At 41.6% G+C, this 18,545-nt stretch overlaps 1 protein-coding gene across 2 annotated transcripts in view; it reads right to left on the reverse strand.

Annotated features, from left to right (window-relative positions):
• The window catches only part of REPS2 (RALBP1 associated Eps domain containing 2), a 98,403-nt gene that overhangs the window by 49,941 nt on the left and 29,917 nt on the right, over positions 1-18,545 (reverse strand). For both annotated transcript variants that reach the window (XM_086609182.1, XM_086609177.1), the window contains exons 2-7: positions 12,719-12,842; positions 10,350-10,498; positions 8,715-8,838; positions 5,642-5,739; positions 3,747-3,885; positions 1,644-1,707 (exon numbers count right to left, since the gene is read on the reverse strand). In XM_086609182.1, the coding sequence (XP_086465308.1) occupies positions 1,644-1,707; positions 3,747-3,885; positions 5,642-5,739; positions 8,715-8,838; positions 10,350-10,498; positions 12,719-12,842 (698 nt within the window). The remainder of the gene's footprint in view (positions 1-1,643; positions 1,708-3,746; positions 3,886-5,641; positions 5,740-8,714; positions 8,839-10,349; positions 10,499-12,718; positions 12,843-18,545) is intronic.

The raw sequence follows: 18,545 nt of genomic DNA on the forward strand, positions 1-18,545 counted from the left end.
ATACATGTGCAATCAAGGGGGAGATAGAAATGCAACTTTGAGAAGGAATATTTTAATACGAGGCAGGCATCTGTGTCGTTTTCACTTAATTCTAATTTGTACATTTGTTTCAGGGAAGATGAAGCTAATTTTCTAATACTGATTTGTCATATTTTCTTTTTTAATAAAGAACATTTTTTATTATACATCATACCATGCAATATAACGGTGTGTATCTATTATAACATATGAAATACATAATCCTGTACCCCCAAGGGTGAAATTCACTTTTAGCCCATTTTGGCCAATCCATGAAGGACTTTAAACCAATTCAGGCAGAAAGAATTAAAAATGGACTTCAGCAAATGTTTACTTAGCACCATTGACTAACCCCAAAAAAAGAGCTAAATTAATGCTCTTGACAAGTTTAAATGTTATTGCCAAGTTCTCACTAAAGTGGTTCTCTCTCTAATTCTAGGATGCTTCCCAAACAATAAAACTGTACGTCAGAAATTCAAGAACTCAATTTTATAAATTGACCCTTTGCAAGAAATGAGTAATGTTTTATCATGAGCACATGGAGTAGAACAAATAAACATATATACCTTCATACTCTTTGAAAGTAATGAGCATTTTTCAAGCTATTGAGGTTATAGTGACAGATTGAAACATCCCATGTGTTTAACACAGCAGCGTAACTTGATAAATCAGATCTTCACGAAATTACAATAGTCTACTAAAAAGGAATACTTTTCTTTAAATTTTGCACAGAGAACAACTTGTGTCAGCAATAGTAATAAAACGTTTTTTGTTAACATATTGAGTTAATCCCTTCTTCTTAAATACTCTTAAATTTAAACTCCAATATTCACTTCCCTCAACACTATGTTGCTTCAGTTGTTTTTTTCTATTTTCACAACTGACAATCTGCTTTGAAAAGATTCCAGACATGTTCTCTGACCCTGACAGATGTTTAGGCTCTTGCAAGCTTTTCTTCTCATCCCTCTTCATAAAAGCATATATATAAGTAAAACCTCTATCAGCATTTCTGATCAACGTTTAAAACTGTTTGTTCTTCCTATCTGAGATGCAAGGATGACGCTGAATTACAAAGCATCATGTTGTTTATGAAAATACAATAGAATTCTTGTCAAATTTTATCATGTACAGTTCCATCCACAATTGTTTATAAATAAGCTCATTAAAAGTAAGTGTACTGGTTCATTAGAAAAACACTGATGAATTATGTACTTAGTTGTACTTACTAAAAATTAGGCATTAATTAGGCCTCCTCTGACAAAACACAGCTAGAAACATAAAACCAACAACACATCTAAAACATTCCAGAGGTGCCTCTCCTCTGTGCCGTTTCATGAAAAATGTCAGTTCGTTAAGCTAATGACGCCGCTTGCAAAATACTTAAGAACAGCTCTCAGTTATATCACTGTTCAAACCTTCTCAGTCCTGCTGAGTAGGTGACATCTCTACAGAAAACAAGCGTGTCAGGAAGATCAATGAGCACCCTGCTGCTTCAGCCTGAAAGTGATTCTGAAGATAATTATAATTATAATTGAAGACACTTCTCAAAATTTAACAAGAACTCTTGAATTAAGCATCTTGTGAAAAAACAGGATGCACATCCCCAACACTATTACAGTACTTACCAGATGTGAGAAAGCTCTGGGATGGGCAGCTTAGATTTTGTGAAGAAATTCTTTGCCACGGAACCTGTTGGGAAACCGTGCCTTATCAACCATTGGAAATTCATTCTCCAATTATTTACCTTTGGCCAGGGCTGCTGCACCAGCAGCAGCTGGTTACTTTACGTTTGAGAGACACTCAGATTAACTGGATGCTAATATAGCTGTTGGACCATTTGTCTCTTGGTGAATAAGTGAGAGAGAAAGCCAGACCGAGCTGTTGACCTCATTTCCCCATTCCTTCCATATGGGAAAAATAAATAAACGAAAACACGCTTCAGTACTAGTGATTCTAACCAGCATAATTAATATGTCGCTAGTGATGAAATAACAGACATACACACTTCACTCAGAAGGCGTGTGTGTGGCAGTACAGAGCTGTAGTGTCTACACCATTCTCCCGAGACGCTGCTTCAATCATGACTTTTCCCCGCAGGAGCTAAAATGTTACAAAAAAAAAAAAAAACAACCCAGGAGATTCAGACAGCACACAGCTACTGTTGTCCTGCTGCAGGCATTCTCACCCACCCTGCCACAACAACCCTTCTCATTCTCCTCCTAGCTAATAAATCCATTATTCCACCATCCCATACATGCAGACATTAGGGTAGCACAAGACCCCTGTACTCTGGAAGCCCTTCCTGGATATAGGTTTAAAAAAGGTATGGCAACATAATGCAGAGGCTTTCAAGGTCTATACTGCTTTTTCCCATGCGCATTCAGGTCACATCACCCACTGCAGGGTATAAGAAAAGCTGTAACTGGGGCAGGTCCAAGACTCACCTAGTGCAGCGTGTCCTCTCCAACACTGGATGCCAAGAGAAGACTATGTGACCACGACAAAGCCACGTGATAATAACGTAGCTCCAGAATATTCTCCAACCTCTGACCACTTGTGATTCAGGAACTTTCTCAACCAGGGGTAGCACTTAAATATTCCGTAACTTCTGATAGATTTTTTCAATCACAGATTTCTCAAATAATTTCTTAAACCCAGACAAACTTCTGGTGTCTGCATCACCCTGCAGCAAAGATTTCTGCAGCTTAATTATTTTAGGATGTTGTGGAAGCTCAAATTTATGATTTATAAAAAGTAATTTTGAATGTGCAAGGACTGCTTGAGAATCTTCCTCAACATAAAGGAAAATGCACAGCTACCCGAGAGGCTGTATATGCATATGTACATACATATACAGTTACAGACACATATATATACAGTTACAGACACATACATATACAGTTACAGACACATATAGAGGAAATACATTGTTGTTGAACCACCATTTTCTCTTTCAAGCAAATTACATGAAGAAGATTTAACTGAGGCAAAGAACTGGTAAAACACTAATTTCTGTCAGCAGCAGGTAATTTATTTAAACTTTTGGCTGGATCCGAGCCTCTTGAACTCCAATAATACAGCAGGGCTCAGTAAAACCACCTCAATTTAAAACCTGTGACATTTTCCTTGCCAGATCAACTGTCTGCACCAGCAGTGACTCCTCTCACAAGCAGCCTGATCCTCCTATTCAGGATGGAAATACAATCTCAATACGCTATTAACAATGCTTTTACCATATGTGTGCTCTCCAGGATTTGCTTTTAATCACCTAAGGGTCGAAATCTCAGTCCCTCAGAGCCATAAACACTCAGGCTTGACCACACAGGACAGTTAACTGTATGCTTCACTTTCATCACATGGACACTGCCATACTTCTGCTGGGAAAGTAAGCACAAGCCTAAGGGGTTTTTCAGCTCAACATACACTGCAGGTGTGATTCACAAATACACTGCATCAAATACAGAGAGTTCATTTAATTTTTACCGAATCATCAACACTTCTCTCTTAAATGTAATTAGTTTTCTAAAATCAGGACACTTAGGAAAAAACATAACAGCCACAGTATTGGTTTGATCTTTGACTTGTCAACCTTTAAAAAGAAAATGCAATCGACCTTTTCTCACAAACTCACTCCAGAGAGAAAAAAGAATTAATTTATCTACTTAACACTTCTTGCCTCTCAGCCTGGCCCCTCTAACTCGACACGCTTAGTGTTTGGTAAAAATTACCTGAAATAAAGGAGTTCAGGTCGGGCTGCAGAGACCTGAACTGGTTGATGTAGTAGTCTCGCTGCTCCTCCGTTATCCTCCAAGGGTCATCCGAGTAGTGGGCACTGCTGTCTTGCTGCTCCCGCTCCACTGAAAGAGACTGAAGGGAAGGGTACTGGCACCGGCTGCAGACAGGGGCCAGAAGAGCACTCGTAACTTCCAGAAACCAGATTCACTCTCTTCTGTTAGCAGACATGTATTTTAAAAAGACGAGAAGCCAAAACGGCCACGCTGATTACTGTCCCACTACTTATCTGTTAAAGATGAGGCTAACGTTAGGTATCTTTACCCAGGCAACTAAAGGAAGTTTTATACGACCAAAGCTATAAGAAAAAAGGAAATCTTACTACTGCTGACCGCAAAAAGGGAAGTCCAAGTCATACCTTATTACCTCTGGATTCATTTTGGAGGTTCATTTTAGCTGCCATGAACTATAACCCTGAACTGCGCACTGTACACCTGAAACGGATGGAACGAGTAAAGGACCTAAAAGCTGTATTTATGCAGCACGGTGCATGAAAAAAATATTAGTGTTGCTAAGAAACTATCTATTTAGTCTAGGAGCGGTGCTGTAACTACGCAGCTATACCACTTCCGGACCCTCCGCTTGCCCAGGTACCTTGGCACACATTACGCTGAGCCAGGGAGACACATGAACCCCTAGAGACCTCCTCGAACCTTCTATCACTTCCCACAGTTAAGGTAAAAATCCTACTTCAGGAAAAAGAATATTTTGGAAGACAAGGACATTTTATTCATTTATGTCTTTGCTTTCTGTTTGAGAGGTTGGGTAGTGGTGTCTAGAAGACAGCTACCAGTACAATTAGTGCCTTTGTTAAACTGGAATGATTTAGTACTCAAGATTTAGGCCTGGATGACGACACTCTTAAAGAGGGAGGTGAAGAATGATAAGCAAACAGGCTCAAACCATCTCCAAAACCCTTTCTCTGACATACCTGTCCATTTCCTAAGAATCAAAAGCAAACACCAGTTCTGAAATACATCAAAAGATCCTCGAAACAGGCAACATCATAAAGCTGTAAATTAATTTTCATTTCAAAGTGCTACACAAATGCATCCAATTTCATTTCAAGTTAGCACAAATTATGTGACACTACCTGTAGATCTTTTCCTGAGACTCAGGTGACATTTTATTATGGGTGGGAGGTGCTAAGCATCTGGGAAAACGTAGAGTCTCTGAGTCTTAGTTGTTTAGGAAAAGCTGTCCCTTAGGAAAGCTTTGCCCTTCCTTAGGACAAACTACTGGTTGCATAATAAATGTACAGCAGGCATATCGGAACATCGGAAAGATCCGCTTTTGCAACCAGCAGGGAAACACAGGACCCATCTCGTAAAAGCAAACAAATGTCCAGAAATTCATTAATTCTGTTTGAGATGTAATTTAACCAACTGAGGTGAAAAAAACAGAATATGCAGAATATTAGGCCATTAAATTCTGTGCATGTGTTTAAATGGCATTCTAAATCAAGCAAGACTCTCTGTGAAACCTCATATATTTCCAAGGAATATGTTTTACTTTTGCTCGGATAATCTCTTTTTTTTTTACTTTTGAACTGAAGATTCTCAGTCTAGTTTTCCTGTCTATGTTATTTGGTGCTTCTCATTCTACTTAGCTTCAGCAATTTAATTAATTGGATTATTTATTTTAATTTCTCCTTCTATAGCCTTGATCTTTTTTCTTTTTCATACACTAAAAAAGCACGCTTAGCCTTTAGTTTAAAAACGCCATGGAGAACACTTTTTATTTTTGAAGTGAGAATTCTTCCTTTTTTTTTTTTTAATTTCTCTATTGTTTTATTAGTAGCACTACTAAAGAAAAATATGTAATTCATTACCCGATTAAGAGTTGAACAGGCAAGTGCAGGTTTGGCTCCATAATTCCCTGATGACGGGCCATCTTGCTGGTGAGTAGAGTGTCTGACTTCGTAAGGAGCTACAGACATTTAAAATAAAGTATATAAATGAAAGGATAATCAAAAAGATTCTACCAGGCTACAGGAAATAATTAAATACCACAAAGTCAAGAATCTAGTTTGGGAACCCACTATCACAGTATCAAAGTCTATTTTGTCTTCTGCAACAAAATTCCAGCCACACACTTGTCTTTCATGTTACATCATTCTTCTTCAGACATTACTGATAGAAACTTTGAGTTATATATTACTAGATAACAGAAATCAGTGTTCCTCATGTTGAAATACACATTTCTATAGCCTGTTCATATTCCCCTTCCTTTTTTTATACTTATATGTCACAGTCATATGCAGAAGAATGCATTACAAACAAGAAGAAATAGTTCAACTGAGCTGAAAAAAATACGCTTTGACAATGCTATCAAACAGTAAATCACTTATTTTCTATCCACTCTTCTTCTCCCTTCTCTGACTTCTGTTGAAAATCATGACTCGCCACTTCGCATTGTTTGGAGTAAAGAAAAGTAACGATTACGTCTTCTTTGGCTAAAATAAGTCACTTACGTTCCACTGCAGCAAATACAGTAAGCAGTGACATAATAGCACGTTTAAGAATAATGTTTTAAAAATAGGCCAAGTATGCAAACACAAAGGTGATTCACTTGCAAACCCTTACAGAGCTGAGAACCTCTGCTGCCAGCCTGTTTAAAACGTACCACTACAAAGACAGTCTGCATTAGGCAGACAGACCTTAAGACACTCTTGATGAAAAGCAAGACCAAGAAATCTTAAAAATTTTGAGCTCAGGAAGACCTTAAAAATTATATCCCTAGCTCCCTTGCTTTCCTGAGTGTTCTTATCCTGCGTTGGTATCTATTTTTAGTCCTGCATAAGTAACTCTAATTTCAGAAAAAAACACAGGAAGGAAGTTGGGAAGCATACAGATGCCCTTGGAGAGGAGATTTATGCACAAGGCCACACTGTTTGCTAGCAAGAAAAACTCCCAAAACTATCAAGAAAAAAGTATATGGTCATAGTTGCAGTGTGAAGGGCTGCCCTTGAAGATGTGTTGTCCAGTTTCAGGGTCAGACTTGCAGTGCAGAGCAGCCCACCCAGCTCAGCACTGTGGTGCTAGCACCTCCTGCGTGCATGCTAACGCGGTGGCTTTCAGACCCGCCCTTTCAAGGGCTCTTCAGAAAAAAATGGAAGGGTCCTATAATCTTAAAGGCCAGGAAGAACCAGGAGGTCACCTGGCCTGGCATTCAGTACAGCTTCAGCCATAAAATGTTACTTGCTTACTGCCACTGAGAACACCTCTGGCTGAAGGATTTCTTCCAGAAAGGCATCTAGTGCTATGTTGAAAAACTCTACGCCCTTACTTCAGTCCTCATCGCTTTCTGGGAGATACCTATAGTCTTCTACACCTCTAAGATTTTAATCTCACCTTAAAAATTTAAGTGGTTGAACAATTAATTTAGAAGACATTGACAGCTCGATTGGACACTACTATCTACTCACTTTGCACAGGCACTGACTCCACGAGAAACTTCACTGAAGTTATGATTGAAACCAAATTGAGGAAAAAAAAAAAAAAATCAACAACCTAACATTCATCCAAAATATGTGCCATAGCACTGACTTATCTGGGAAAGAGTCCTAGAAAACAGCAGAGCACATGACGGGTAACACGGTGGGCTGCTCCTGATGGCCACCTCCTGCCCAGCTCTTCGAGGTGCGGGCTATCTGCCACGCGTCTCCTTCGCTGGAGCAGAACACGTGTTATACCATAAGACAACCTCACTAGTGTTGCTTTTTTCAGAAGCCAGTCATCACTGTTTTGATCAGTTATGCCAAGAGTGGGGTGAGCAAAAATCCCATCTCTGAACAAACAGCAGTTTACCTAAGCAGCAAATGAATGCCTGTGACTCAGCACTGGTACGATTTTCATAGATTTCATAGATTTCTAGGTTGGAAAAGACCTTAGAGATCATCGAGTCCAACCGTCCCTAATCCCCATTAAACCATATCGCTAAGTAGATCATCCACCCTATTCTTAAACACAGCCAGGGATGGGGACTCAACCACCTTTTCACATGAAGGCCACACTCAACCACCTTTTCACATGAAGGCCACTTGATAGCATTGAACACATTCTTATCACCGCTGTAGTGAGTTTCAAAACGTTGTAACAGCTCTGCTTTTTCAGTCATTTGTAAATGAGAACAACAGCTAAAGGACTAGCATGCTCTACTCCTCACCCACTGCAAACACACTGAGAGCAGAAGGGATGGTATAGGTCAATGCCTACTATTGCCACCATCTTGGTCACCAGACGGTGTAATTAGGAGAGCACAAGCACCTTACTATTAACAGGAGCTTGTAAAGCCTTAGTAAAACTGGCTTCTGCCCCACTATCCTGTACTAAAATCAGAACATTTTGCCACCTACTCTAATGGCAGTGAGACCAAGGACAGAGCATCAATGTAGTGCCTTATTTTTGTCTTGTTTTGCCTAAGTTACATTGTGGGACTGTTTTTATATTCATGTCTTATTGTTATTTCCTTTACGAAACCAGGGTCATTATTATCCTTTCCTGCAAAGGATGGTTCACTGTCAATCTGAAAACAAATATAGCAGCTCCTGAAATCAGGAGTGGGCTTTTCATCCTCTCTATTGAAACTGAAAGCATTGTGCATTCTGAAAATACTCACAAACACTCTATCACTGGGATATATTGCACACAGTCTTGTCAGAGAGTAGGTATTAGGATTTATCTGGGAGCAGTGACACATAAATCTAACTAATTAACCAGAAAGTGAACAGGATTGAACAGTCAAAATAAAATTAGATGATGGAATCGTTTTCCTAAACACAGGTCTAATTAAATGTTAAAATCATTAGGCTGACTGTCAGTTGCATTTGAAATTTGGATGCTTCTGAGAAGAAAAAAAAAATAGAATTTAATACAATGTGCACATCCCAATTTTTATCCTACCTCCATGCTGCTGCTCCAGCCCACTTCTTGATTTACCATATCCATAACTTAAGGGTATTCTCTGGTAAATAGATGGAGAAGCAGGAGGTGAACAGATTGGAGACATCGGTGGAGACTTGGGTTCCTATTTCAGAAACACACCAACACAAAATGCAATTCTGAGCCAACAGCAAAACAACCAAGTAATCCTGTGCAGAGATCTGAACGTGTACAGCACAACGGATAAAGAAAAGCTAAACTCTGTAGTTCCCCAAGGTCCTTTATTTCCAAGAAAAGGCTCCTTAAAAAACAAAAGTATTGGTATTGAACATTCTGGGAGTAAAGCATAGCAATGCCACAGCAAAGCTTTACAATGAACACCTTAAGGTATTTTACTTCCAAATGATGCCTGACGAAGTAGATGCAGAATGCTTAATGTGAGTGGGTATCTTTGAATTTACGTAACACATTTAGCTAGGGTGGGCGCATTCTTTGTGGGAGAGCATTTTTCATATAAAACACTTAGAAAAAATTAAAATAAATCTCCAAATTGGTATTTTAAGCACTCTGTGGATTTGTAGGTGTTACTGGGTATCTATCCTACAGCGTTCTCTTCACCTTGATTTACAGATTGTTTAAGAAGAGGATGTGATCCTGAAACAGTTTACTGTGTAAAAAGGAAAATATAACACAACACAGATAACCTAGATGGAGCCAGAGATTTGAGGGCAGCGTTCTGCTTCAGTGTCAGTACACACAGGGAGACAGGCATACATGCTCTTCTTCCTCATCCTGTTATTCCACCCATGTATCTTGTCATCAGCTCATTCCTGTTGGTTGACCTCAGGCTGGGAATACTGTTACTCACGCCAACACATTGTGAGATAAATGTATGTGCACATTATAGGAAGATAAGGCGCCTGCCACCATGCACTTACAATACAACCTGATACAGTACCAGAGAAGAAGACGTCAGGCCTGGGGAAAATTATGAAAACTAAGGTTGCGCTGTTAAGCCACTTGTTTCTGAATAAGCACTCTCAACTCTCCTAATTACAGGTAACACAAATCTCCCTTAAACAGCTCTATTAAATTGGCCACTCAGAACAACAGACACTGGGACGTTGTTTCACTGAGGACAAAGAAAAGCAGATTTCTGCTGGACGACTCCTGGGGGAGATTAGAATGGAAGAGAACCTGGTGGCCTTATCTCACCCAGAAATAACGGCTAGTGATTCAACACCTCTTCTCCTATTGAATATTTCTGCAGTGACTAAGGATCATACCAGCCATGAGAAATCACTCACTTTCCTGTTCTGTTTCACAGACAGATTTCTATTTGCTGCCTCTCCCCTAGCCCTCTCCAAGAAACAGCACTGGACTAAGTAGGAGGAGAACACTGGAAGAATGTATACAGAACATTACAGGGCTGACAGCTTTATACAAGCTCATATAGAGAAATTCCCTTCAGGGATGCAACTGGGATTCATCAAAATCAGAGCACAGCCCCAACAGGGATTATCTGCACGTCAGGAGTTCATCTGCTGCCTAGTACTGCAAAATTGAGTAAGCTCACGTGAATGTAATCATTTACAAGACGGACCCAAAAGGAGGATGCATAACAAGCTATTGGCCTGAAGGAGACAAGCCTGTTACCTGTTTGTCTCCTTCTTCTGTTCTTTTGTAGGAATTTTTTTCCAAAGTTGCATGTGGAACCTGAAATTTAACTCCATGGAGTTCTGCCGGAGTCCCGTAACGTACTTCACTGTCATTTTTCAGCGCCATAAACTGCGGCAGAGGCAATTCTTCATTAAAAGAGAGAAAAATTCAGTTGAGATTAAAGAACACTAGAAGTACTTTAAGCAGTATCATCTTGCAAAACCAACAAAAAGTTTATCTATAAAAGAGCACTGTTTATATTTTGTAACATTTATAAGTGTGGAACTGTTATGATTATATCTTAATAAAAACGTGAATGCTACACAAAGCTACATTCACTAGCTTAATATATAATCTCTCCATGCAAAGAGAAAGAAGTAAGCCTTGTGCACATTATTAAAGCACAGGGCAAGCTCATTTCCTGCCTTCAAAACATAGTCTGTAATGAAAAGAATAGTTTCCCACAGAAACTGGGGGACTGATGAATCAATCAGTCAGGATCACAGTATCCTCAACGCTGCCATCATAAAAGGAACAAATTAAAATTGGTAGGGTTCAGAGATCACACCAAGGCCTGGTGAGACGATCATGTCAAAAGGTCCTATGTCTCATCTGCTCTGCAGAGCAGAAGAGTGACACTGTCACTCTATAATACGATTCACGGTTATTTGGAAGAAACGCCATTTATTTTTGTGCACAGTCATCCTGAAAGATCAATACAATTAAAATTAACATAACATTCAAAACCGAGGAAAGCCATACATCACCTCTGTAATCATTTACACCTACAGCTACTACCAGGAAGAAAAAGAAATCAATTGGAGTTTGGTGCATGTTACTCACCCCACTCTAAAAGCACTCATACATTTCAAGAGAAAAATGTAATTAGCACTGGAAGCGTTTCAGTAACAGTAAGTAAACAGGAGATCAATACAAGGACTCCAAGAATCCTTCTTCACTCAAATTTGTGCATTATTTGCAGATGCTGGACTTGCAAAACATACACAGTAAATCTCACTTAGCTTAGGTTTCTAATTTAGTTTGTTGTTTTTTCTTGGGATTGTTTGGGGCGTTTTTTTTCAAATTAACATCCTTCAAAGGATAACAATGCAAGAGAGAGCACACAAGCTGTCTGTAAGGAAAATTGACAGACAAATCTAGGCTGCCCCACTTCACCCCTGGTTTAAATTCCCTTGCCAGCAAGGCACCGAACCGAATCATGCCATCTGCCTCCCATCAGTCGGAAGCTCTGCACTGTGGGAGCTCAGCTCAAACAGGTCTGCACATCCTTGCCAGCCCAGCTTCACCCCCCGGGATGGGGCAGACCTGGCAACCTCCTCCCTGTGCCTAGTAATGTCGGTGAAGTTTACATTTCGTTGCAGGGACAGCAGAGCAGACACCACGCTGGGAGCAGCGACTCGCTACGAGGCTATGGATAGGTCCTGTCTTTCCCACCTTCCCTCTGATCTTGTGGCCGGCGGCGTCACTGCCTTCAGCCAGATGGCGACGAGCACTCTTGCCCAGAGCACAGCCTCGCAGCACGGTTCGAATGCCCGCCCGGCGTACGGGAGCTAAGGGTTCAAACCTGTTCAGGCTCGAGCCCACGCGAAAAGCCACGTGTTTCGAAGCCTGAGCCCCACTGAGGCAGAAACCAGGCACCACCAAGGCAGAGCACACGTCACCAAGGCAAGAACATCGAGTTCCTCCCGTTTAGTCGCTATCAAGGTTTCGCAGCTAAAAGGGACCTGCTTTCTCTCGTCATCGCTTGAGTTTGATAAGCCTCTCTTAAGAAGCGCTTTTCTCCATCAAAAATGGTACGTTTAATATTACTGTCACTTCATCGGGAAGAACAAAGCTGTTTTAAATTACATCTAACACACGCTTTCATACCTACCGATAGGAAGATTTTGTCACCATTACCAATTTATTTCAGCAGGATTATTTGCTAAAATAGACGAGTGTTGCAAGTTGCCCTGCACAGGGGGACCCCTAACCTGCCCACGACTCCCCGCAACACACCTCCACCCGAAGCAGCTATCAGCTCCCGCTCTGGACAGCTGTCAAGATCAGAGGCTGAAGGTGAGAGAGAAACACTTCCCCAGATCCGATCACCTGTCACTTGTGCCATTCCTTCGGCAATACCTTTTCCAGAGGGGGATGTCATCTCAGCTTTGCCACGTATGTAATTCACTGCAATTTTCTACCAGTCACTTAGAGAATGTAGCATTACCTTCTACTCTTTCTCCGCTCCTCAAAATAAAATTGTTTCGTAGAGGCATTAGAAGAAAACTTTACCACCACAGAGAGCTGACAAGCATTAAAGAAAGCGAAAAACAAGTGCACAGTGCTGCAACACTGCTACTTACCATTCTTAATACTCTCAATCCGTACCGGGAACCCTGACTGTGCTGCCGCAATTAACTTCAAAGCAATATAAAATTGAGCAGGACCAAAATAACCCACGCGCTTGGCTCCACAAACTTCTGTAATCTAAGAGAGAAGAGACGCTGTTGGTTAAATGCATTTCACTCTTCCAGGGAAGGTACACACCCTATATAAACAAAAAATTCTTTAAAAACGCAAGACACTTGTATTTCATGTTTTCTATTAAACTTATTTGTTTCATCTCAGGACGTTGCTGTCTGATCACGTTCCCCTTAGTGTATCAGAGATGGGTAGGTAGTTGCTAAGCTTTTCAGAAGCATTGCTGGGTAACATTGCTATCCTAAAACAACTCACGGGTTTTCATAGTACACAGGATTTCAACAGTAGGTGGAATGATAACTTGTTAAGCATGTTGTCCAGTACGTTTCCATCGCAGAAGCTACGGTATCCACAGAGAATTGTACTTAATATTAGCCCTTACAACAATAGTTCAGACAATTACTGTAACCAGAACCTAAGTGTAACACAAGAAATATCTCATTGCACCGCTTCAGCAGGACACTTTTCTTTGTGAAAAATTAACGTGGTCTCAGCACTGAAGCTTAACTTCTATACGCACTTCACTGTTTGCTGGTTGCTTCACTCAGCCACCTCTATGAAGCAAACAGCTCCATGTTCACATGCTCAGACAACAGCTAAACAAGCAGCAGCTGTCAGCAGGTCACAAGCACAGGCGCCAATTCTCCCATGCCTGGAGCTCCCAGATGTTCACAAACAAACCTCAGCCGGATATTGAGATTAGAAAGAAGCTCCATTCCCCTCAGATGTAAAGGGAAGCCCCAAACTGTCTTCCTGCAAATACACCTAGATGAGCAACGTCTCCTGGCTGGTGAGGTGCATCGCCTGCGTGCAGGACGACAGCAGAGCTGTGCCGGTTCTTCATGGGTAAGTGTTGCTCTCTGGAAAACCCCGTCCATGGATTGTTCCCAAGCTACAACAGCACATCAAAAAGTATTCCCATATCATGTGTATAAACAAACAGCACAAATGAATAGTCTGTTTTTTCTGATTTATTTTTGTATGTATTTATACATACATACACGCACACATTTGTAAAATGTCAGGTGAAACAATTACTGAAAAAATAGATGTTTTGGAATGGTAATTTTTACTAATCAAAGAAAATTATCTTCAAGCGAACTCCTTCTTCTCTGGATGTGGCTTCTGCTCTGACTGAATGAGTTCTGGCTTCCTTCTCTTCCTGCGAGCTTCAGAGATGCACGGCTTAATTCCTGACCAGAAGATGTATCAAGCAGCTTTCTTTTCTTTCACTGCCTGATGAAAAGGGAGACTGATTCTCTATATGAGGACACCTTCAATTAATCAGCAGCGTTTGCCATTCCCTTTCCTCTACATATCTTTTTTCTGAAGTCACTCTGGCCATTTTTTTTTTCTCTTCTTACTCCCACTCCCTCTGTCGCTGGCCTTACTTCTTTTATTTTCCAGTAGGAATAGAGCGCACTTGGCACATGCCCAAGATGGATGGTGCCAAAGCATGATTAGAAATGGCACTGTGCCAGGGAGGAGGGGACAGGTGGAGAGGAACTCCTTGGAGGAGAGCTGTGCTCCATCCGGGGTGTGGGAAGAAGCCAAGCACATCGCACTTTGGTGGATGGCACTACGTTGACCCCAGTGTTGCAGACTGCTCCAAACTGCCACAGGAGGCAACACTGTCCACTGCGGGGTCCCTCTGCACCAGTGGGTCCCCCGGCAGCAGCCTACTGGGGTCCCATGACAGGAGCTGGCACTACAGGTGGGTGCCCACCGTGCTGCAGAAGCAGCACCCAGCTACCTGCCTGTGGCATGGGTGTGCTGCCGGGAAAGCTGATCACAGCCCCGACATTGTTTTGGGAGGGCTGCGCAGAGCATCGGTATCATTTCTGATCTCCAAAGCAGGTTCCTTCCCCTCGTCCCTGGTTGCTCCTAATTCACTTAATCCCGCTGCCCCCACCTCCCACTGCCGCATGGTCCTTCCCTACCCGCGGCAGCGGTTCTGCCCAACGCAGCGGGGCAGAGCACAGCCGATCGGGTTCAATCCGGGGCACGGAGCGCACACCGCACCTGCGGCCCAGCTGCCTCCCCACGGGTACAACCGCCCCAGCACACCGGAGCCCGACAGCTCTGGGGACAACGCTGCCACTGCGGCAGGTACACGGGAAGCCACCAGCCACAGGCTTGCTGCCCGTCCCAGGTGCACAAACTCAACAACCTGGGGGGCAGAGCAGATGGAGAAAGGGCACAACCGAGCTGAAATTCCATCTAGGCAGGCAGCCCTGGTTTGTTACGGGAGAGGGTCGTTAAAGGCCAGCGCTGAATAAGGCTGTTTGCAGAAGCGGGGCACCCACCTGCAGCCAGGCCCTCCCGTGGAGGGGTGCAGGTGCTCACCTCCTGCGTGACCCACGATAGTGCAAGGGATGGCAGCTGCTGCGGTGCAAAAACAGCACGCAAAAACCCCTGGGATTACAAGGGGTGCACCCAAGAGGGATTTTTCTCCTTTCGGGCTCCTTTCCCACCATGGCATCCTACACTTGCCAGCATGGAGCAGCAGCATTACTATGATCTGTGTTTCCATTCACCGGCTGCTGGAAATAGGAAACACTGAGCAACTGGGACTTTCACACAGGGATTTGTGATGCCATCAACTTCCTGAAAAGATACTGACAGTTAATTTTCCATATCTTTTCCTATACCTTGAAATACTAAGGTCACTGAATGCTATAGTGCTCTGCTTGCTCCTGATATGGAAACACAAGCATTTTATTCTGATCAAGCAGACTAAAAATTTTTTATCAAGGATACACCACCTCTCAAAAATACAGTGCTATTTCTCAAGTACATTTACAGCTAATCAACCTGAAACTGCCTCTCTGTAATTTTGCTCTTTGGTAGTAAGAAAAGAAACGTATTTTGCAGGCACAAGCTGCTCTGTGTTATGTGTGCAACTAATTCCTGATCTCTTTGCTAATGGCCCCGAGCAAAAGATGCAAGCTGACAGAGTAGTCAAATTTATTACACAATTAATTGCAGGTATTCAAATAGGCTAATTGCAGGTATAGGCATTTACTTTCATCAGGTTCCTTGTACAGTTAAAGGAGAGGATCTTGACTTCCCTCCAGACAGCATTTCATACTACCTACATCAGAATCCTGCTTAGAGCTGCTAATGGGAGCAGCCCCTCTCTCCAGCAACTGCAGAGGTAGGTGGCAGATCAGCCTTTATCCAAAATTGATTCCTCAGAACATCCTGCCTTCTCAGATTTCCACAGCAGCTTAAACTGAATACTGCATTACTTTTGGTTTCCCGGTTTCACCTTTCCCAGGGTCAGTGCACACAGCCTCTTGATGGGCAGAGTACATTTAGTGACATGCAATACTGAAATTAAGCTCGTTTGTGCGATATATTATTAAGAGTCTCCAAGATCCGTGTGAATTAAAGGCATTGTATATAAAGGTGATATGGTATTTTTTGAAGCTGAAACTAGACTCCTTCTCTAATAAGACAGAGTATAATTTGGAACTAAGATAGATAAAAAAAATATCCCCTGAAATCCAGGGGAAAAAAATCAGTTCTGCTTTCATTCAACTGATGTTTAAAAACAAATTCTTTCTATTCTTTCCTGTTGTTAGTTTGGGTTGCGTACTTTTCAGCAACCTAACAAGAAAAGAACTGATATTTTCTATTGGTGCACTGCTAACAGACACACATGTAAATCAAAACAACCTACAAACCTTGATACTTCAAGGGATTTTAATACAGAACTATGGACAGTCAATTTCCATTGCAATTTTTTTTTTCATTCTTCAGCAGAATACTGTAATCCTCCAGTGATAGCTGAATATTGAAGAAAGTTTAATGAAGAACATGTTGAAAATAATTTTTCATGGTGGCAGGTTACAGATGTTGCTTGCCAAATCTAACCACAGGATGATAAACAGAATTAGTCAACAATTGATCTAGTCAACGGTTTGCAAGGCAAGAACACAATGTTGAGTGGACTAACACTGAGTTTAAATTTACTGCAAGGTGTAACTGCTTATATAAAACAATTTCACAGGTCATTTGACAATTAAGGAAAAAAGTTCATTTCACACATGTGAAAACATTTCTCGGAGAAGGATGGAAAGCCATAGCATCTAATCTCATGTTTGTTCTCAGTCAGTCCTGGAACAGCACCTCTCAGTTCAACGAGATTTCAGCAGGTAGCCTTAAAACACACATTCTGTACACGAATCATACTATCTTCCCTGTCAAGCAGCAATAAGAAGGGGAGAAAGAGCAAGATCTACATGCCTGCACACCCTTCTGACAGGCCAGAAGCTTTTCTATGGCTGTAAAAATATATACTTTTAAAAAAAAAAAAGAAAAAAAAAGAAAAAAGAGAGATCTCCAACTCATCAACATTAAAACGTAACATGTAGCTACGAGCTGTTTGGAAGAGAGGCTGTTTTAAATTACGGTTCTCCGTGCGAACTTCTAAGAGAAAAGCTTTACATCTTGAGATGCTGGAACACAAGGCAGATTTTTGTATTTATTATCCAGTCACTCCTCTCCTCTATCAGCTGACAGTGAGTGTTATTTTTGTAATTGCTCCTTGAAGACATCCCACATGAAGCAGCTTTTCCCAGCACAATCTGACATTGTTCCAGCTCTCCCCAGTTCTCTCCAAACAAGTTTCCACTGCAGTCTCCAAGAGCGCTGACCTCTCAAACACCCTGGGCAGGTCTAATTTAGATTGCAAGAGCTACATGTCAGGAACCGAACACGAACCTAGAGCTGAAGTTCATTTTCTGTAAGTAGAAAAAGAGGTAAAATCAGAAACAACTATTTCATAATCTTAGGGACAGGCTGAGATGACCATCTTAGAGCCTCAAGGGAAAGGTTTTCAGCTGTAAAGCAAACAAAGAGCTGGGATTTTTGCTTTTTGATTTAGTCATTAACGCTACTACGGCATCCTCTGTATCTAGCTGCCACACAGTTTTCATCTGTTCTGCCCCCCTTTTGCTACTTGCAATGTAGATGGTCACAGTCCTCGGTGGAAAATCCAGCCCAAAGGCACTTAAATCTCTGTGTGGGTTGTGAGACTCTAGGAGGAATACGTGTAAGCTGAATGCGTATTCAATTCATTCAGAAAGAAAAAGAAAACGAGCATCACTGGCTCGTACATTAAAGGAAATTCTCGTGCTGTACCTTCCATCTCAGCCCAACTCCAGGAAGTGTTTGGGTTTTTTTTCTACTTGTCCTTGCTCAAGCAATAATGAGGTAGAAAGAGTTTCCAGTTCATCAAGCGCCTCTGCATTTTAAGGAACATGTTAGCCAACGCACACCTCACCCAAGGCTCTCTGGAGGATGACCAGTCATGATGTCCCAGCTTAGACCTCAACCACAGAGCAACCCCAGGCTCCCTTCTGGATCAACCACCCTCTTACAACTGTTGCAAAGACAAATATTTGCAGCAGTGGCTTATCAACAGCTTATCTCAAAATTGTATCACACATCTGACCTACTTTACCCTTTTTTTTCTTTCTTTTTTTTTTTTTGATTTGTGTTTACAGAGTCTTTGATCTGCTTGTTACAGACAAGTTTTGCTACATTCTTACACAGGTATTTCTTTCTGAATGGATCATTGTTCAGATATCTGAAACACTACCTGGAACCAGGGGCTAGGTATCTATCTCTTCATTATTTAAAGCCAAGTAAGAAACACCACATCCTGGATCCAGAAGGATTACTGCCCAGGAAAGCAAAAGG

Source organism: Tauraco erythrolophus, chromosome 1, assembly GCF_009769465.1.
Source record: "Tauraco erythrolophus isolate bTauEry1 chromosome 1, bTauEry1.pri, whole genome shotgun sequence".
In the NCBI taxonomy this organism is placed as follows: domain Eukaryota; kingdom Metazoa; phylum Chordata; class Aves; order Musophagiformes; family Musophagidae; genus Tauraco; species Tauraco erythrolophus.